General features: G+C 41.6%; 1 protein-coding gene and 2 long non-coding RNA genes across 3 annotated transcripts; 1 reads left to right on the forward strand and 2 right to left on the reverse strand.

Annotated features, from left to right (window-relative positions):
- Positions 1-277: 277 nt before the first annotated feature.
- Positions 278-2,343, reverse strand: LOC146713681 (uncharacterized). Its single transcript, XR_014918277.1, has 2 exons — positions 2,199-2,343; positions 278-1,535 (listed from the first exon to the last, which is right to left on the reverse strand). It is a non-coding gene; the product is annotated as an uncharacterized LOC146713681 (long non-coding RNA).
- LOC146713682 (acidic leucine-rich nuclear phosphoprotein 32 family member D-like) lies at positions 996-9,248 on the forward strand. The gene is made up of 7 exons (XM_085449781.1): positions 996-1,441; positions 6,007-6,156; positions 6,599-6,721; positions 7,147-7,333; positions 7,412-7,506; positions 8,733-8,799; positions 8,961-9,248. Exons 1-7 carry the CDS (start codon positions 1,388-1,390, stop codon positions 9,038-9,040), a joined length of 756 nt encoding a protein of 251 aa, XP_085305907.1. The 5' UTR covers positions 996-1,387; the 3' UTR covers positions 9,041-9,248.
- Positions 9,249-11,709: 2,461 nt separating this feature from the next.
- LOC146713683 (uncharacterized) lies at positions 11,710-12,801 on the reverse strand. Its single transcript, XR_014918281.1, has 3 exons — positions 12,714-12,801; positions 12,565-12,633; positions 11,710-12,487 (listed from the first exon to the last, which is right to left on the reverse strand). It is a non-coding gene; the product is annotated as an uncharacterized LOC146713683 (long non-coding RNA).
- Between the last annotated feature and the right edge of the window lie 204 nt (positions 12,802-13,005).

Here is a 13,005-nt window from a genome sequence, read left to right on the forward strand (position 1 = left end):
GTCGTGAAGATGAACTACAATGTAATGACAATAAAGATTAACACTATGATGACACGGCGCAAACAAGGCTCCAATCTGTTCTTCACAATGAGTCGATAAACGGAGGGATCAGACAAAGAGCTACAGCACCACTGACTGCACAAAAGTGGAACTGCATCAACAACCAGCAATGATTGCTAGTTTTAAAATCCTTCCTGTAATTTCATATTGGAAATGTTTCGGTTTGAGTCTATAGCACATAATTTGCAGGTCAAAGAAAAAAATGAATTCATGAGCAAACAGTTTTAATCTGCATTTTAATCACATTTTCTCAAAATTACTGTTAATATATTATGTTGTAAGTTAAAAATGATAACCACAATGATACATTAAGCTACAACAACGATAATAATAATAATAATAATAACAATAATAACAATAAATATAAATAAGTGAAGGCTATAGTGTGTAGTGAAAATGTCATGAAGTCATAGTGAAAGTGAATTATCTCACATGCCAGACATTTTTTGCTAGTGATAAGCAATTCTTCATTATCGTTTATATTAATGTGGAAATAAATGAGATATGATTTTTCTTTTAGAGTTAAGTTACTGCACGTGGTCGACTTTTTATATCTGTGTAATGATTCCAAATGACAGTATAGTGGCGCTGTAGAGTATTGTTTCCCTACTGCTGCCGTTTCCCTCCATTTACAAATCAATATCTGATATGTTCAAGATCACCTCAGAAACTCGAAATTTATATACTCAAGCTGAAAAAACTCAAACTGTCTATATCACAGGAAAATTGGTGAATTTATATAGCATCTAGTAAGGTTTAAGGAATCCAGCAGTCTTGAATCAGTTTTATTATCACTGTTTAAAAATACTGTCCGCAATTAAATGTTTTGGCCTATTTGTATTAATTTTTAGTCATTTTCTGTGCGAAGGCTAAATATCTGATTTATAACTCAGGCATTCAATGCACCATACGGCTTGACCCACTTTTCCACATGCGCCACTGGAGCGTTCCGAGCATGCGTCAAGCTAAAGCGAGTACACTAGAACCTAAAGGAGGTTTCGTGTGTTCCCGCTAAAATGAGATGAAACGTAGAACTCTCACACGCGCTGGATAATCTCAAGACGAAATAAGTGCATATACGTGGATGAATTATAGAGTGCATGGCCTGAAGGTAAAGTGTGCGAACCTCTGGGCGGAATAAGCCATGTTTCTACTTCCGCTATACCACGTAACCACAACTTTATTTTGAAAGCCGTTCCCGGAAATGACGAGTATCTATTGTGGCTAGCTTCACTCCGGTTCCGCGTGTTGATGCTGAACAGAGGACGAGAGAGAAAACAAGCTTTCCATAACGTAAAGAACCAAAGCCAGGAAAAACCGGAGGAAAATGGACATGAAGAAGAGGGTCTCCTTAGAGTTGAGGCACCGGTCGCCCTCGGAGGTGAGTCTCTCGGGTTGTGTGCTTCTTTATTGGAATTGATCTGCTGTAGACCGGCAGGAGGAGGGGTGGCGAGCACATGGCAGCGTGTCTGCAGCTTGAGGGGGAAAAAGTGATTAAAAAACAGCATATCTTAAAAAAGCAAGTTTAGATCTAAGCTAACACAAAGTCTGCGAAATTCTTGAATTAGCTGCTTCCCTTCAACTAAGTAGCTGTTATCGCCGCTCGCAAACAGCGCAGTCACGCAGTTGTTTACCACGTTGTTTTCATTTTATGCCCACGCATTTCTCGTTTTATTCATATTACTGATGCTCTTGAAAGTTATTAAAATTTAAATGAAAATCCCCACGCATGAAAATTAACTTAAAACCGCCTGCTTATCGGGAAATAAAAATATAATCGACGTCTTTCGGGCCTGGCTAATTCTAGAATTTCATTTATTTCGAAGTCGATAGATGGCATTTTAATTCTAAAACCCCCCATTGCGTATTAACATTTTATTTACTTGTTAATATTTTGTTAAAAATATTTTTCTGCAACTCACCGAGTCACTTTTTAAAAATAACTGTTTACGAAAACGCGTTTCCAGAGATTAGTCGGATCCAGCGAGCATAAACGCGCTAAGGGCGCGTAGCCAGCGGCGTGCTAGCGCTACTTTTATAAAGTGGCTGAGTCGTTGTGGCCCGAATTTACGACACTCGTTTACTCATATCATTTCTCATAGAACCACCGTAATGGGAGACATTTTCCGCCGCAGTACCTTATCATTTTGGGTCGATAAGTGAGGGCTCCGCAGAGCGGAGGGGCTGGTAATAACACGCAGCTAGCAACAGAGCTAACTAGCAGCGTCACGTGTTGCTACGAGTTTACAAACAGAGCCTCGGTTGGGCCCCGTTCCAACATGAAACCGCACAGGCGTCCTCTGTAGGATCCTAGTTTGTTTTTCTTTTGAAAACAACTGAAAATGACGAGATTTACAACAAATAAACTGATATACACCTAAAGTGTTTTGGTGGTTTTTGAAAATAACATATTGTATGTAATGCTGTTGTATTTCAAACATTACAAAAGGTTTAAATACTGAGGGCAATGTATGTACAGGTAATCTCTGAGCTCAATGCTCAGGTATTAGGCAGTGTCTCTCTCTCTTTCTTACTTTTTTCTCTCCTTTTGGCTGTCCCCAATCTCCCTACTGTGGCCATTTCAGAAGTTTTTGAACCAATAAAAATCATGGAAAGCTACTCTTGGAGTTGGTGTAATGTTTAATTGGGCTAATGTGGTTGGAGTGATAGGTTCAAGAGTGAAAGGGAATGTTTACTAGATTGTCGTGAGAACTGCTGCAATGTATGGTTTAAAGATGGTGGCACGGTCAAAAAGACAGTAGGCAGAGCTGAAGATGTTACGGTTTCTGTTTTGAGTGAGCAGGTTAGGACAAAATTAGAAATGAGAACACAAGAGGGACAGTTCGGTTTGGAAGACAAAGTTGGAAAGCCAGTTGGAGGCTGAGATGGTTTGGTCATGTGAGGAGGAGCAATGGTGGATATACTGGACAAAGGGTGATAAACATGGAGCTGGCAGGCAGGAGGAAAGGAGGAAGACCACAGAGGAGGATGCAAAGTATAGGGTGATCAGTTATCAAGTTATTCCGGATTTCCAGCTGAAGCAAAATTCAGGTATGAGGTGGACACTTTAAGGTTTTGCTGTGGTGCCCACTAAAGGCAGCACTCAGAGAAAGGAAAACATTTTTTGAAGTTTTGTCCACATTATTCAAATGAGTGAAAATTATTAACTGATTATGCTTTTTGTACATTTTAAATCTGGCTGAAAATAAATGTCACTACTACGACCGGAATACTAGCACATTAATTAATTAAGCCATTGCATATTTTTAATACAGACCACTATTTAATAGTAAAAAGCTGCCGTATGTTATTGCCCTCTGGTGGTGACTAAAAATACTGCATCTTATAGACCGGAACTTCATCCATCTTTTATGGTGTCTGTGGGTATGCAGTGTTTTTCTAACTCTGTTTTAGGTGCATATAGACTGAAAAACTGATTGAATGAATCATCAGTTTGAGGTGAAGGGACGTCTTTTTTTTTTTTTTTGCTTGTTTTCCACATGACCCCAAGTACTGCAAGCCAGTAAATGGGTAACTTGTGTCAGCTTAACATTCTGCAAAAGTCCTCCTGTTTATACGTAGGGGATGATTGGGTTTTATTACAAGGGAGGCGCTGTGATCATACAATGAAACACTGACATGTTTCAACGAAAACGCCGTGGAAACTCCCGTGTTCTCGCGCTGCTTCTGTGGGTAACCACGCTTTCTATTTGAAGTCACCTTACCCGTTAGGCAGTGCTCAGTACAAGGAAAATGAATTAGTCACATTGACCTCGCTATTTAATCAAACCATCAAGTGAGTCATTTGAGGTTGCAGATTTGTTTCATGTCACCAGCTGACAACGAGATTACAGCGGCAGCTCGACTGATTTTGCAGATTCTTCATCCACATGTAAACGCAGAAGTGGAGTTTCTGAAGAACTTAAACTTGGGAGAGTTTCGGTGATCTAAAAAGTTGTTTACATGTGAACGAAGGATCAAAACACACAGGGGAAAAAAACAAAACATAAACTAGGGCTGGGCAATATGGCCTAAAATCCATATCAAGATATAATTTAAAGCAGCGGTCTCCAACCCCCGGGCCTCGGACCGGTCCGTGAGTCGTTTGGTACCGGGCCGCAAGAGTTGAGGCTCGGTGTGAAATGTATGGTTTTCAGGGTTTTTATCGGTTTTCAGCGTTATTTTGTTATTGTTTTTATCGTTAACTCTGTATTCCTGGGTCTTTTCACGTGTGTTATGAATAAATTTTCTTTTTTTTCGGTAACGGTGCTAGTTTTATTTTGTTGTATTTATCCGCGACACCTTAAAGGCCGGTCCGTGAAAATATTGTCGGGCATAAACCGCTCCAGTTGGAGACAGCTGATTTAAAGCATGTGCGGTAACGATATATATCGCAATACGTTCTTTTCTTCAGTATAACGTATTTTACACACTATAAGGCACGCTTAAAATCCTTTCATTTTCTCAAAAATCAACAGTGTGGATTGTGTATGAATTCTGGTTGTGCTCACTGACCTCGAACTGATTTTATGTGGTACATGGCACTCAGAAATCTGTCAAAAATGTTTTAGTACGACTTTGGTAAGCTACGAAGCTGCACCGCTTGATGGATTGTTGGAGCATTACGGCTGCTGTAGTGAGGAGCCTCGCGGAGTAATCTGGGTCCTAAACTCCATCTGGTTCAGGTCCCAAAATCAAACGATCACTGCAGCATCACTGAGAGTTGAAAAACTCTAAATTCTTTCATCTGTAATAAAATGATCAGCGTTCTGCTCTACCAGGTGTAACAATTAAGTTTAACATCCAGGCATCCAGAAGTTAGCTCGCTAGTTTTCCACCTAAACACGATATAGCATGTTCTGACTGAGAGATTTCTAAACAAATTAAAAAGTACAGCTCTGTTATCACTTCCAACATAAATGAAGACAGAAAACTAAACAGCAGTCACTTTTGTAGGGTTACTGAAGTTGGGCTAGCTGGTATATAATGATGTGCTACGTGATCACTAGCAAAACAGCCACGTTAGTTTAAGATTAGCACAGTAAAGCTGAAGGATGAACGCCAACTTCTTTTCCACTCGATAAAAGTTAACATGAGGGTTTCTAGTGGTTGGGGACAAATGCAGTCGCATGGCAGGATGCTGTAAACAGACCAAACTTCAGTCAGGAGAACAACTGAGATTATTCATCAACAATACGAGGTTAGTCATTAATATACTGCAACAACATGAGAATAGAGCAGCTGTGATGGAATGCAGCATTAATGAATAGATGGTAGGGAAGTGGAGGAAGCACAGTTTTTGCCCATATTCCAAAAGTGCTTCGTCTCTTTGATTTTACTGTCGCCCGCCATAATTTGCAGATGATGTTGTTTGCAGCCACTGCCATGCTTTCGACCAAAACAGGCGCAGTTTGATGACACCATCAACATGCACGGTAGAGCGGAATAGTCAAAATCTCTAACACTGGCCAAATTTATATAGTTTCTACCGTATACCGTTTATACCGCCCACCCCTAACATAAACCCTATGAATACCTGCGTATGTGTGGAAGCACAACTGCAGATTATTATAAGGAAGTTTTTATTTTTGCATAAACAAAGTAAGCAGAGAGGAAAAGCTCAACTAGATTAAACATACAAGAGCACACAGTGTATTCAAAAAAACGTTGATGTTTTATTATTTTTTTATTACAACATGCTGTTACTGTATCAACCATCACGCAAAAATCGAAAATGATATGTTGAAATCTGGAGGCTAAACATGAAACATTCAGGGTTAAAAGTGGCGAAGAGTCACAGAGTCAAACTGTAACCAGTTTAATGTGTCACTCTTCTCACATGCTGCTTAAAATAGAAATAGTGTTTACAGTTATCCACTCTTTCACCCGGTTGGCGACTTTGAGCCATGCTGGATTAACGGCGCGCTGTCCCTTCTCTCCCCTCAGGTCCAGGAGCTGGTCCTGGATAACTGTCGCTCGAGCGAAGGAAAGATCGAGGGAATCACAGAAGAGTTCTCGAATCTGGAACTGCTCAGCCTCATCAACGTCGGCCTGACCAGCGTCGCAGACATCCCAAAGCTGGCCAAACTCAAAAAGGTGAGAGGGCCTGCAGAGCGTCAGGAAACCAGATGTTCATGTAAATGTTTGAAGAAGGTGCAGATGTTCAGCTTTGCAGAGCTTTCAGTTCCTTTTCCAGCATGTTTTCTCTTTGTAGTTTCTGAAAGGTGATTCAAATTTGATTGTTTGGTTTGTTATTGGTGAATTTCTCAGTTACGTAGCCTGTGGACAGCTGCCTCTGGTATACTTTGCTTGCTTTTTGGTGCAGCAGAGGGTTGAGAAGCTTTGTGTTTGGCTTCAACTGTCACACAGTTTGATGGCTTTTTGTGTCTTTCTTTTTGTCCTGTCAGCGCTCTAAAAGTAAAAGACACTAATGATGTGATAATATAAAGCTGCAATATCACCAGGTTTTTAAAAAATATATATATATATATTTCTGTTTGATTTTTTTGATTCACAGCTTTTCTTTGTGTCTCTGCAGTTGGAGCTCAGTGACAACAGGATATCAGGTGGTCTGGAGGTCCTGGCAGAGCGGCTGGTGAACCTAACGCACCTTAACCTCAGTGGGAACAAGTTCAAAGACATCAGCACCCTGGAGCCGCTGGTGGGTGGAGTCTACATCGTTATTTAAAAAAGAAGTGACAGATCACTGCTGTGTGCTTTTGTATGTGAATAGGTTGTAACCATCAGTAAATCATATAACAGCATGAAACACAAACACATTTATATATGTATATATAAACAAACAGTTTCTATAGTAACAGCCAACATGGACGACAGTCAGCAGCTCTGTTATCCTTATACTGACATGTAGGTATACAATATATGTGCTGGTCTCAGGTGTCCATAATGCAGTTTCAGCTTGTAGTGACATAATAGTGCACGAGCTGTTGGTCGTCAGTATTATGTCCAAAGCAAACTTGCACACAGTGTGCTGTAGCCAAACGAGGGCAGCACTTTGTACTTCTTCATTAGTTCTTTGAAAATGTTTTCAGAAAACTGATCGGATGTCCGTCTTTGTCCCTCCAGAAAAAGCTGCCCCAGCTGAAGAGTCTCGACCTGTTTAACTGCGAGGTGACAAACCTGGCCGACTACAGGGAGTCCATCTTCAAGCTGCTCCCCCAGCTCACCTACCTGGACGGCTACGACATCGACGACTGCGAGGCCTCCGACTCCGAGGGCGAGGGAGACGGCGTCGACGATGAGGACGAAGAAGGTGAAGGTTTGATTTCTAGAAAACTGAGAGAAAATTAAAGCGACAGTAATATTAAGATAGTTTTTTTTTATTTTGCAGAGGGCGAGTCAGAGGACTTTGAGGAAGAGGAAGAGGAGGATGAAGAAGACGTAGTGGCTGAGGAGGACGACGAAGACGACGACAGCGGTGATGAGGTGAGTTTGGAGTTAAATCAGTAACATTTACATAGAAATGCTGAAGAACGATGAAAGGAGGGGAAATGAGATGCGAAGTGTCTTCTGTTTATCTGTGACGTATTTGCTCGTCTGTCCTCCACATGCTGTCTAAAACCACTTTCATCACAGCATCACAGTCAAATGCCCTCTGTCCTGTGAATTTGGTGCATTAAGACTACAATAAGATGGAGTCAGTCTGCAATTTAATGAGGTTAAGTTGGCGTTTACATGTTACAGTTCGTGATGAATCTCTGAAAAGTCCAGGCAGAACCTCAGAAATGTAACCAGAATGCAACCAGTTAAGTGCCATACTGCACAGAGACGTGTTGCAGACAGGTTGCATTCAGGGACACAAGAGTTGCTCAGTATTTGCAGCATGTTGGGAATCTGTCTGCATATATAAATAATTAATTCTAAACTCCTCGACAAAGTGACTGCAGGCACGCTGGGATTGGTTGGAGGCAGGTTGGCTCCCACCAGGAGACCCGTGCAGTTAAACACCCATATGGATAATTTATAATACAACAGCTCTGTTTGTTTATAGGTACACACATGTGCTTTCATGTAGTCCTCCAAAACCCGACAGGTGTCTGTAGGTTAAACACAGATTGCTTGGAAAGGAACAGGGAAGCTTGTGGTGCGCTTGATGAGTCGGGAGAGGGTCTCCTTAATTCTTGTTCACGAAAATTAAAAATCGTCATGTTTGATAACAAGAAAGGAAACTGGCTACACTTAAAAACAATACGGTGAGAAAACACGTACACAAAGTCTGACGAAAAGCTGTATGCCAAGCACAGTTTGCTATAACAACCCCACACACTATAGGTGGTTCCAGTAAAAGCAACGAAAGGCAGGATTTGTTTGGTTCTTAGCAAAGTAAAACCATTCAGGCGTCACTAGTAAAACATCATCATGCTTTTTCTCATGTTCATGAGTAGAGGCTGGTCAGTGTTCTGCGCGTGGCTGAGTCGGTCAAAAATACACAGCTTTTGCAGCACAGTTTAAATGTTCACAGTTTACGTTCAGTAAACAGTAGTAAAACTCTGATTGTAGCTTGTGGTACATTAGTCTGCTCTGACTTTCCGAGCGGGGTAATCCCGAGTTGAGGGAGCGTTCCACAACACATTTCCAACTGGGATCTCGGACTTTCCGACTGATTCGGAAGAGGCACTGTGAGTTTGCATCAGCAGTCTTTGTCCCTGCAGGATGGAGAGGTGAACGGAGATGTGGACAGCGAGGAAGAAGACGATGATGAAGATGAGGAGGAGGATGGTGAGTAAACCTGTATTTTTCCTCACTATTACTTCTCTTTGTTTTGAGGAACACTCGAACACTCATTTATATCTGATGGTGCCTGTTGAGTTGGTTCAGTCAGGTGTAGCCAAGTAGTAACTAATCAGCCAAATAAAAGACTCCCATTGTTCTTCCTGCAGATGAGGACTCGTCTCCAGCCAAAGGAGAAAAGAGGAAGAGGGACCCCGAGGACGAGGATGATGATGACGATGATGAATGAGGGCCTGCAGAGACCCCTCCCTGACCCCCGCAAACCCTGCTGACCTCTTATCCACTCAGTCTAAATGTCTCATCCCTGCTGCCAATTCTTCCCCCTCTGCCTCCTCCCACTTTCACTCTGGGCCACGTCCCATTTCTGACTCTGGTCTCCTCGCTTGTCGCCTGCCAAATTGACATCCGTTATTGTCTAAAACGCCTCATTAATTATTATTATTATTATTTTTTTTTTTTTTTTTTTTTTTTTAAATACTTTCATTTCCACAAGTTGAGCCAAATTTTTTTTCCCATTGTCATCAACAACTTACAGCCTCCATTTAGTCCTCTGTTTTTGCCGCAGTGTTATTCTTTTGGTTTAATGGCAGCACGTTTATTTTTTGTGAACTCAGGAAAGAAGAAAACACTTTAACAGAAAAGTATCTGTTTTCTCGTCCCACCATCAACTGTATAAAAGAGTTTGTTTAGCTATTAAAATAAGAAGCTGCAGAGAGATTCTCACATTTTTAGAAGCTGGAACCAGAGGATGTTTCGCCTTCTTTGGAAACCTGCAAATCTTCCATCAGAATATACAGCTAGACAGTTTTTTATTTGTTTATTTGTTTGTTTCATCACAGTTTACATTTAAAATGGGGGGGGAAACAACCTAAACTTGTGCTAACAGGAAAGAAACCATCTGAACTCTAAATTCCAACTCTTGTTTGTGGGCAGTAAATGCATCACCAGTCTGGAAAAGCTCAAAAAAACAAAACGTTGCAGACTTTACGTCAGTTTTCCTCTTCCTCCTGAGAATAAATGTCTCTCCTTAACTTTTTTTTCCATTGTATGTGGGCGTGGTTTCTTTTATTTTTTTACAAGACAATAAAAACATGAGGAGTTAATAAATGAATTAATGAAATCTGAACCCAACTCCATTTCCTTATTCTTCCCCTGATGTCATCGGTCTGTGATGTAGCTCGTCGCTCTGATGACATCATTGTGTTAAAGCCAATCTTAAAAAAACAAAAAAAGCTACCCACCCTCCTCCCTCTTCCTGTTGCCAAGGCCAAACCTGCTCAGGGCAAACCGTGTTGTCTTTTTTTGCCAACAGAGCTTTTTAAAAGAAATATTTTTTCAGAGGAATTTGTTTTTGTTTAATTTTTGTATGGTTGTCTGGGGAAACGCTCTGCCTCTTTCCTCCCCCCTCTCCCTCTTTCTGCCTCCTTTAGTTTCTGTCTCCTCAGTAGAGAGCTCCAGATGTTCCTTCAAGCTTACACTGACTAGTCGAGGTTGTTTTCTTTTTGATTTGGTTTTTTTGTGTTTTACTTTCTGTAAGTTAAATGAAAGCAAACAAAAAATACATACAAAAAGGACTTTGTAAATAAAATCTTAACATTTTGCTCCTGGCTCTCTTGTGTCCTCGTCTCCCCCCGTCTCGTTTAGTCTTTTAAAGCCAGCGCTGCTCACAGTCAGTAGCGGTTTTTGACATGGGTGACATGGGCAGTTGCCCAGGGCGGCATCACGGGCATCGGCAAAAAAAGTTGCTCGTTCTCATGCTGCCCCGACATCATGAGCGCATATTGGGAATGGCATAGACACCGCTCTATTTTCTATCGGCCACTTACTGGAAGGGCACCCTCTGTATGCGAGGTGCACCTGCTGCTTGGGGCACAGGGAGGAGAGGGCGGGGCAGCGGGTTATTCACTGGCTGGTTGGAGCAGCATCTAATAACCAACCCGCACTAATATATACAGATCACTCAATTATACATATCAAGGATTAACAGAGGTTAGGTGCTTGTTGGGAATCTCAGTCTCACTGAACGTGCTCCTGTGACTAGCCAGCATGTCATGGAGTGGGTGGGAGGTATTATCCATAATTGTCCTTATCTTGGACAACATCTGCCTCTCAGACACCACCCTAACGGAGTCCAGCTCCATCCCCACAACATTACTGGCCTTGTGGGTCAGTTTAGTCTGTTGGCATCTGTGACCCTCAACCTGCTGCCAGCATGCAACAGTATAGAGGATAGCACTGACCTGATACAACAAGATAACATTAATTAGTACGGATAGTGAAAACTTCTGTTTATGTTTGTTAGCCACTTGGCTATGATAGTAAACAGTAGACACTGATGTAGCTGACTGAATTTTTTGGCCAATTTTTTAGCACAATTGCAGTTGTGCGGACATATACACAGTGGACCAAATGGTTCTGTGACAAGAACCCCACAGGCTGAAATGCAGAGCAAAACCATAACAGAGCCGCCCCATGTTCTTCTATAGATCAGATTCATGACTCCATCAGATCTGTTTTCACTGATTGTTCAGTCCAGTTCTGATTTTTGTCCCTCAGCCTTTTCTCATCTTTGACGTTCTGTGTCAGGTCTGTGCTGGATTTTAAAACATTTATTTCCGCAAGCTGATGTGACGTCACAGATCAATCAACTTTAAATATGAAACACGATTAAGTCAGAAAACTGCAGTTCCTCTAATGGCCACTGGAGTGAGTCACTCATCACAAACTTTAAAGCAGAAACAAGAACATTTACAGCCTGGTGCGAAACACATTTTTGGTCTTCATAGCTAAATTTCCGGCACACGGGAGCTGTGTGTGTGCTGATCTGGAACATAATATTACATAATGTAATTACCTGACTAATGATATGGCTCTATGTGTGTTGCAGACCACCCAAAACAAATAGTGCTTCAGTTTTGTTGAGGGAAACACTCATATTTTATTGGTCTTACATTCATTTTAATGAGTATTCAATGAAACCACAGGACTGAGGCTTCAAAGAGTCCAGAAACCCTGGGTGACTACATCAAACATTTTCATGCAGTCCAGTTCCAAACTTCATTCAACATTTTTTGCACACTCACACTGTGTTTTTCATGAGTTTTGCGATTTATGCATTTTAGCTCTTTTGGCCTACCAAAACAGCAAGGTCATGTATCTTACCCTTGAAATTAGTTTGCAAACTGCTAACAAGAAGATCTGTGTCCTTCTGCCCCTTCCATTGTTTCCAACCTGCTTGCACCAGTAAAAGTCACTAGAGCAGGTGGTGTGTGTCTGCTGCCTGACATCACTGCACCTTGCATGTGGTCATAATTACACTTAGCTCCATAAGTATTTGGACAGCTTTAATTCAAGAGTTTTAAGAAATTAGCATTTTTGCATCCCATCATCCCAGACGCAGGGTTTCTTATATTCGATGGTGACCATTGTGTTTCAGGTAGTTTGTGAAGTATGAAGGAAAATAGTCTCTGCTCCCAAATAAACCATTTTCAGGAATTTTAGGAAAACAAGAGTTGTGGCTTCAACTACAAAGTCCAGTCTGTGGAGGATAACTCCGCTGTCTGTGGGTCGCGCTGTCTCTGTAAGCCCCTCCTACACAGCAGGGTCTGAATCAGAAGGTCGCTCTCATGTTCTTTCTGGTGTTTTTGATATCCTGCTCCAGCTGAGCAATTTTCATCTGCAGAACGTAAAAACACAAAAATATAAAAAAGTATCTGACAAGAAATTCTGATAGCGTACTGTTTGTGAACTCACGTCTTTCTGATGGAGCGCCTCCTTCATGCCTCTGATCTCATCCTGCTGCTTGTAAAATGCCTGGAGTAGCTGAAACAGAAAAAACTAGGACTGAGTTTGTGTGCAAGAGAAGGAGACACTCTTCTGAAGTGTTTTATTATTTATCCAACCTCACACTCGGTCATTGGTGGCGGTCTCTCAGCAGGCTCGCAGCAGTGCGGGGTGCAGCAGTATGTCCACAGTGGGACCTGGGTCTCGTCTGGCTGCCACCCCGACAAATATTATATAATTCCCCAACAGCTTGTGTTAGAACAAATGACCAGACATCCTCCAGCTTCTGTCTCTTGAGGGGCACCAGGCAGGGATGCCCACTCTCCCCTTCACTATTTGCAATTTTTATTGAACCACTAGCAGCAGCAATTAGACAGAATTCAGTAATTAAGGGCATAAAATGCAAGAACG

This window comes from Copadichromis virginalis, linkage group LG3, assembly GCF_057382275.1.
Source record: "Copadichromis virginalis isolate Kocher_CV1m ecotype Utaka linkage group LG3, C_Virginalis_male_GT1.1, whole genome shotgun sequence".
NCBI lineage: Eukaryota > Metazoa > Chordata > Actinopteri > Cichliformes > Cichlidae > Copadichromis > Copadichromis virginalis.

What these genes read in the sequence shown, in the direction of transcription:
- LOC146713682 (XM_085449781.1), top strand. Translation starts at nt 1,388, where the DNA reads ATGGACATGAAGAAGAGGGTCTCCTTAGAGTTGAGGCACCGGTCGCCC. An exon ending in AGCTGGCCAAACTCAAAAAG is followed by an intron (nt 6,157 to 6,598) that starts GTGAGAGGGCCT and finishes GTGTCTCTGCAG; the next exon opens with TTGGAGCTCAGTGACAACAG. An exon ending in TGAAGATGAGGAGGAGGATG is followed by an intron (nt 8,800 to 8,960) that starts GTGAGTAAACCT and finishes TTCTTCCTGCAG; the next exon opens with ATGAGGACTCGTCTCCAGCC.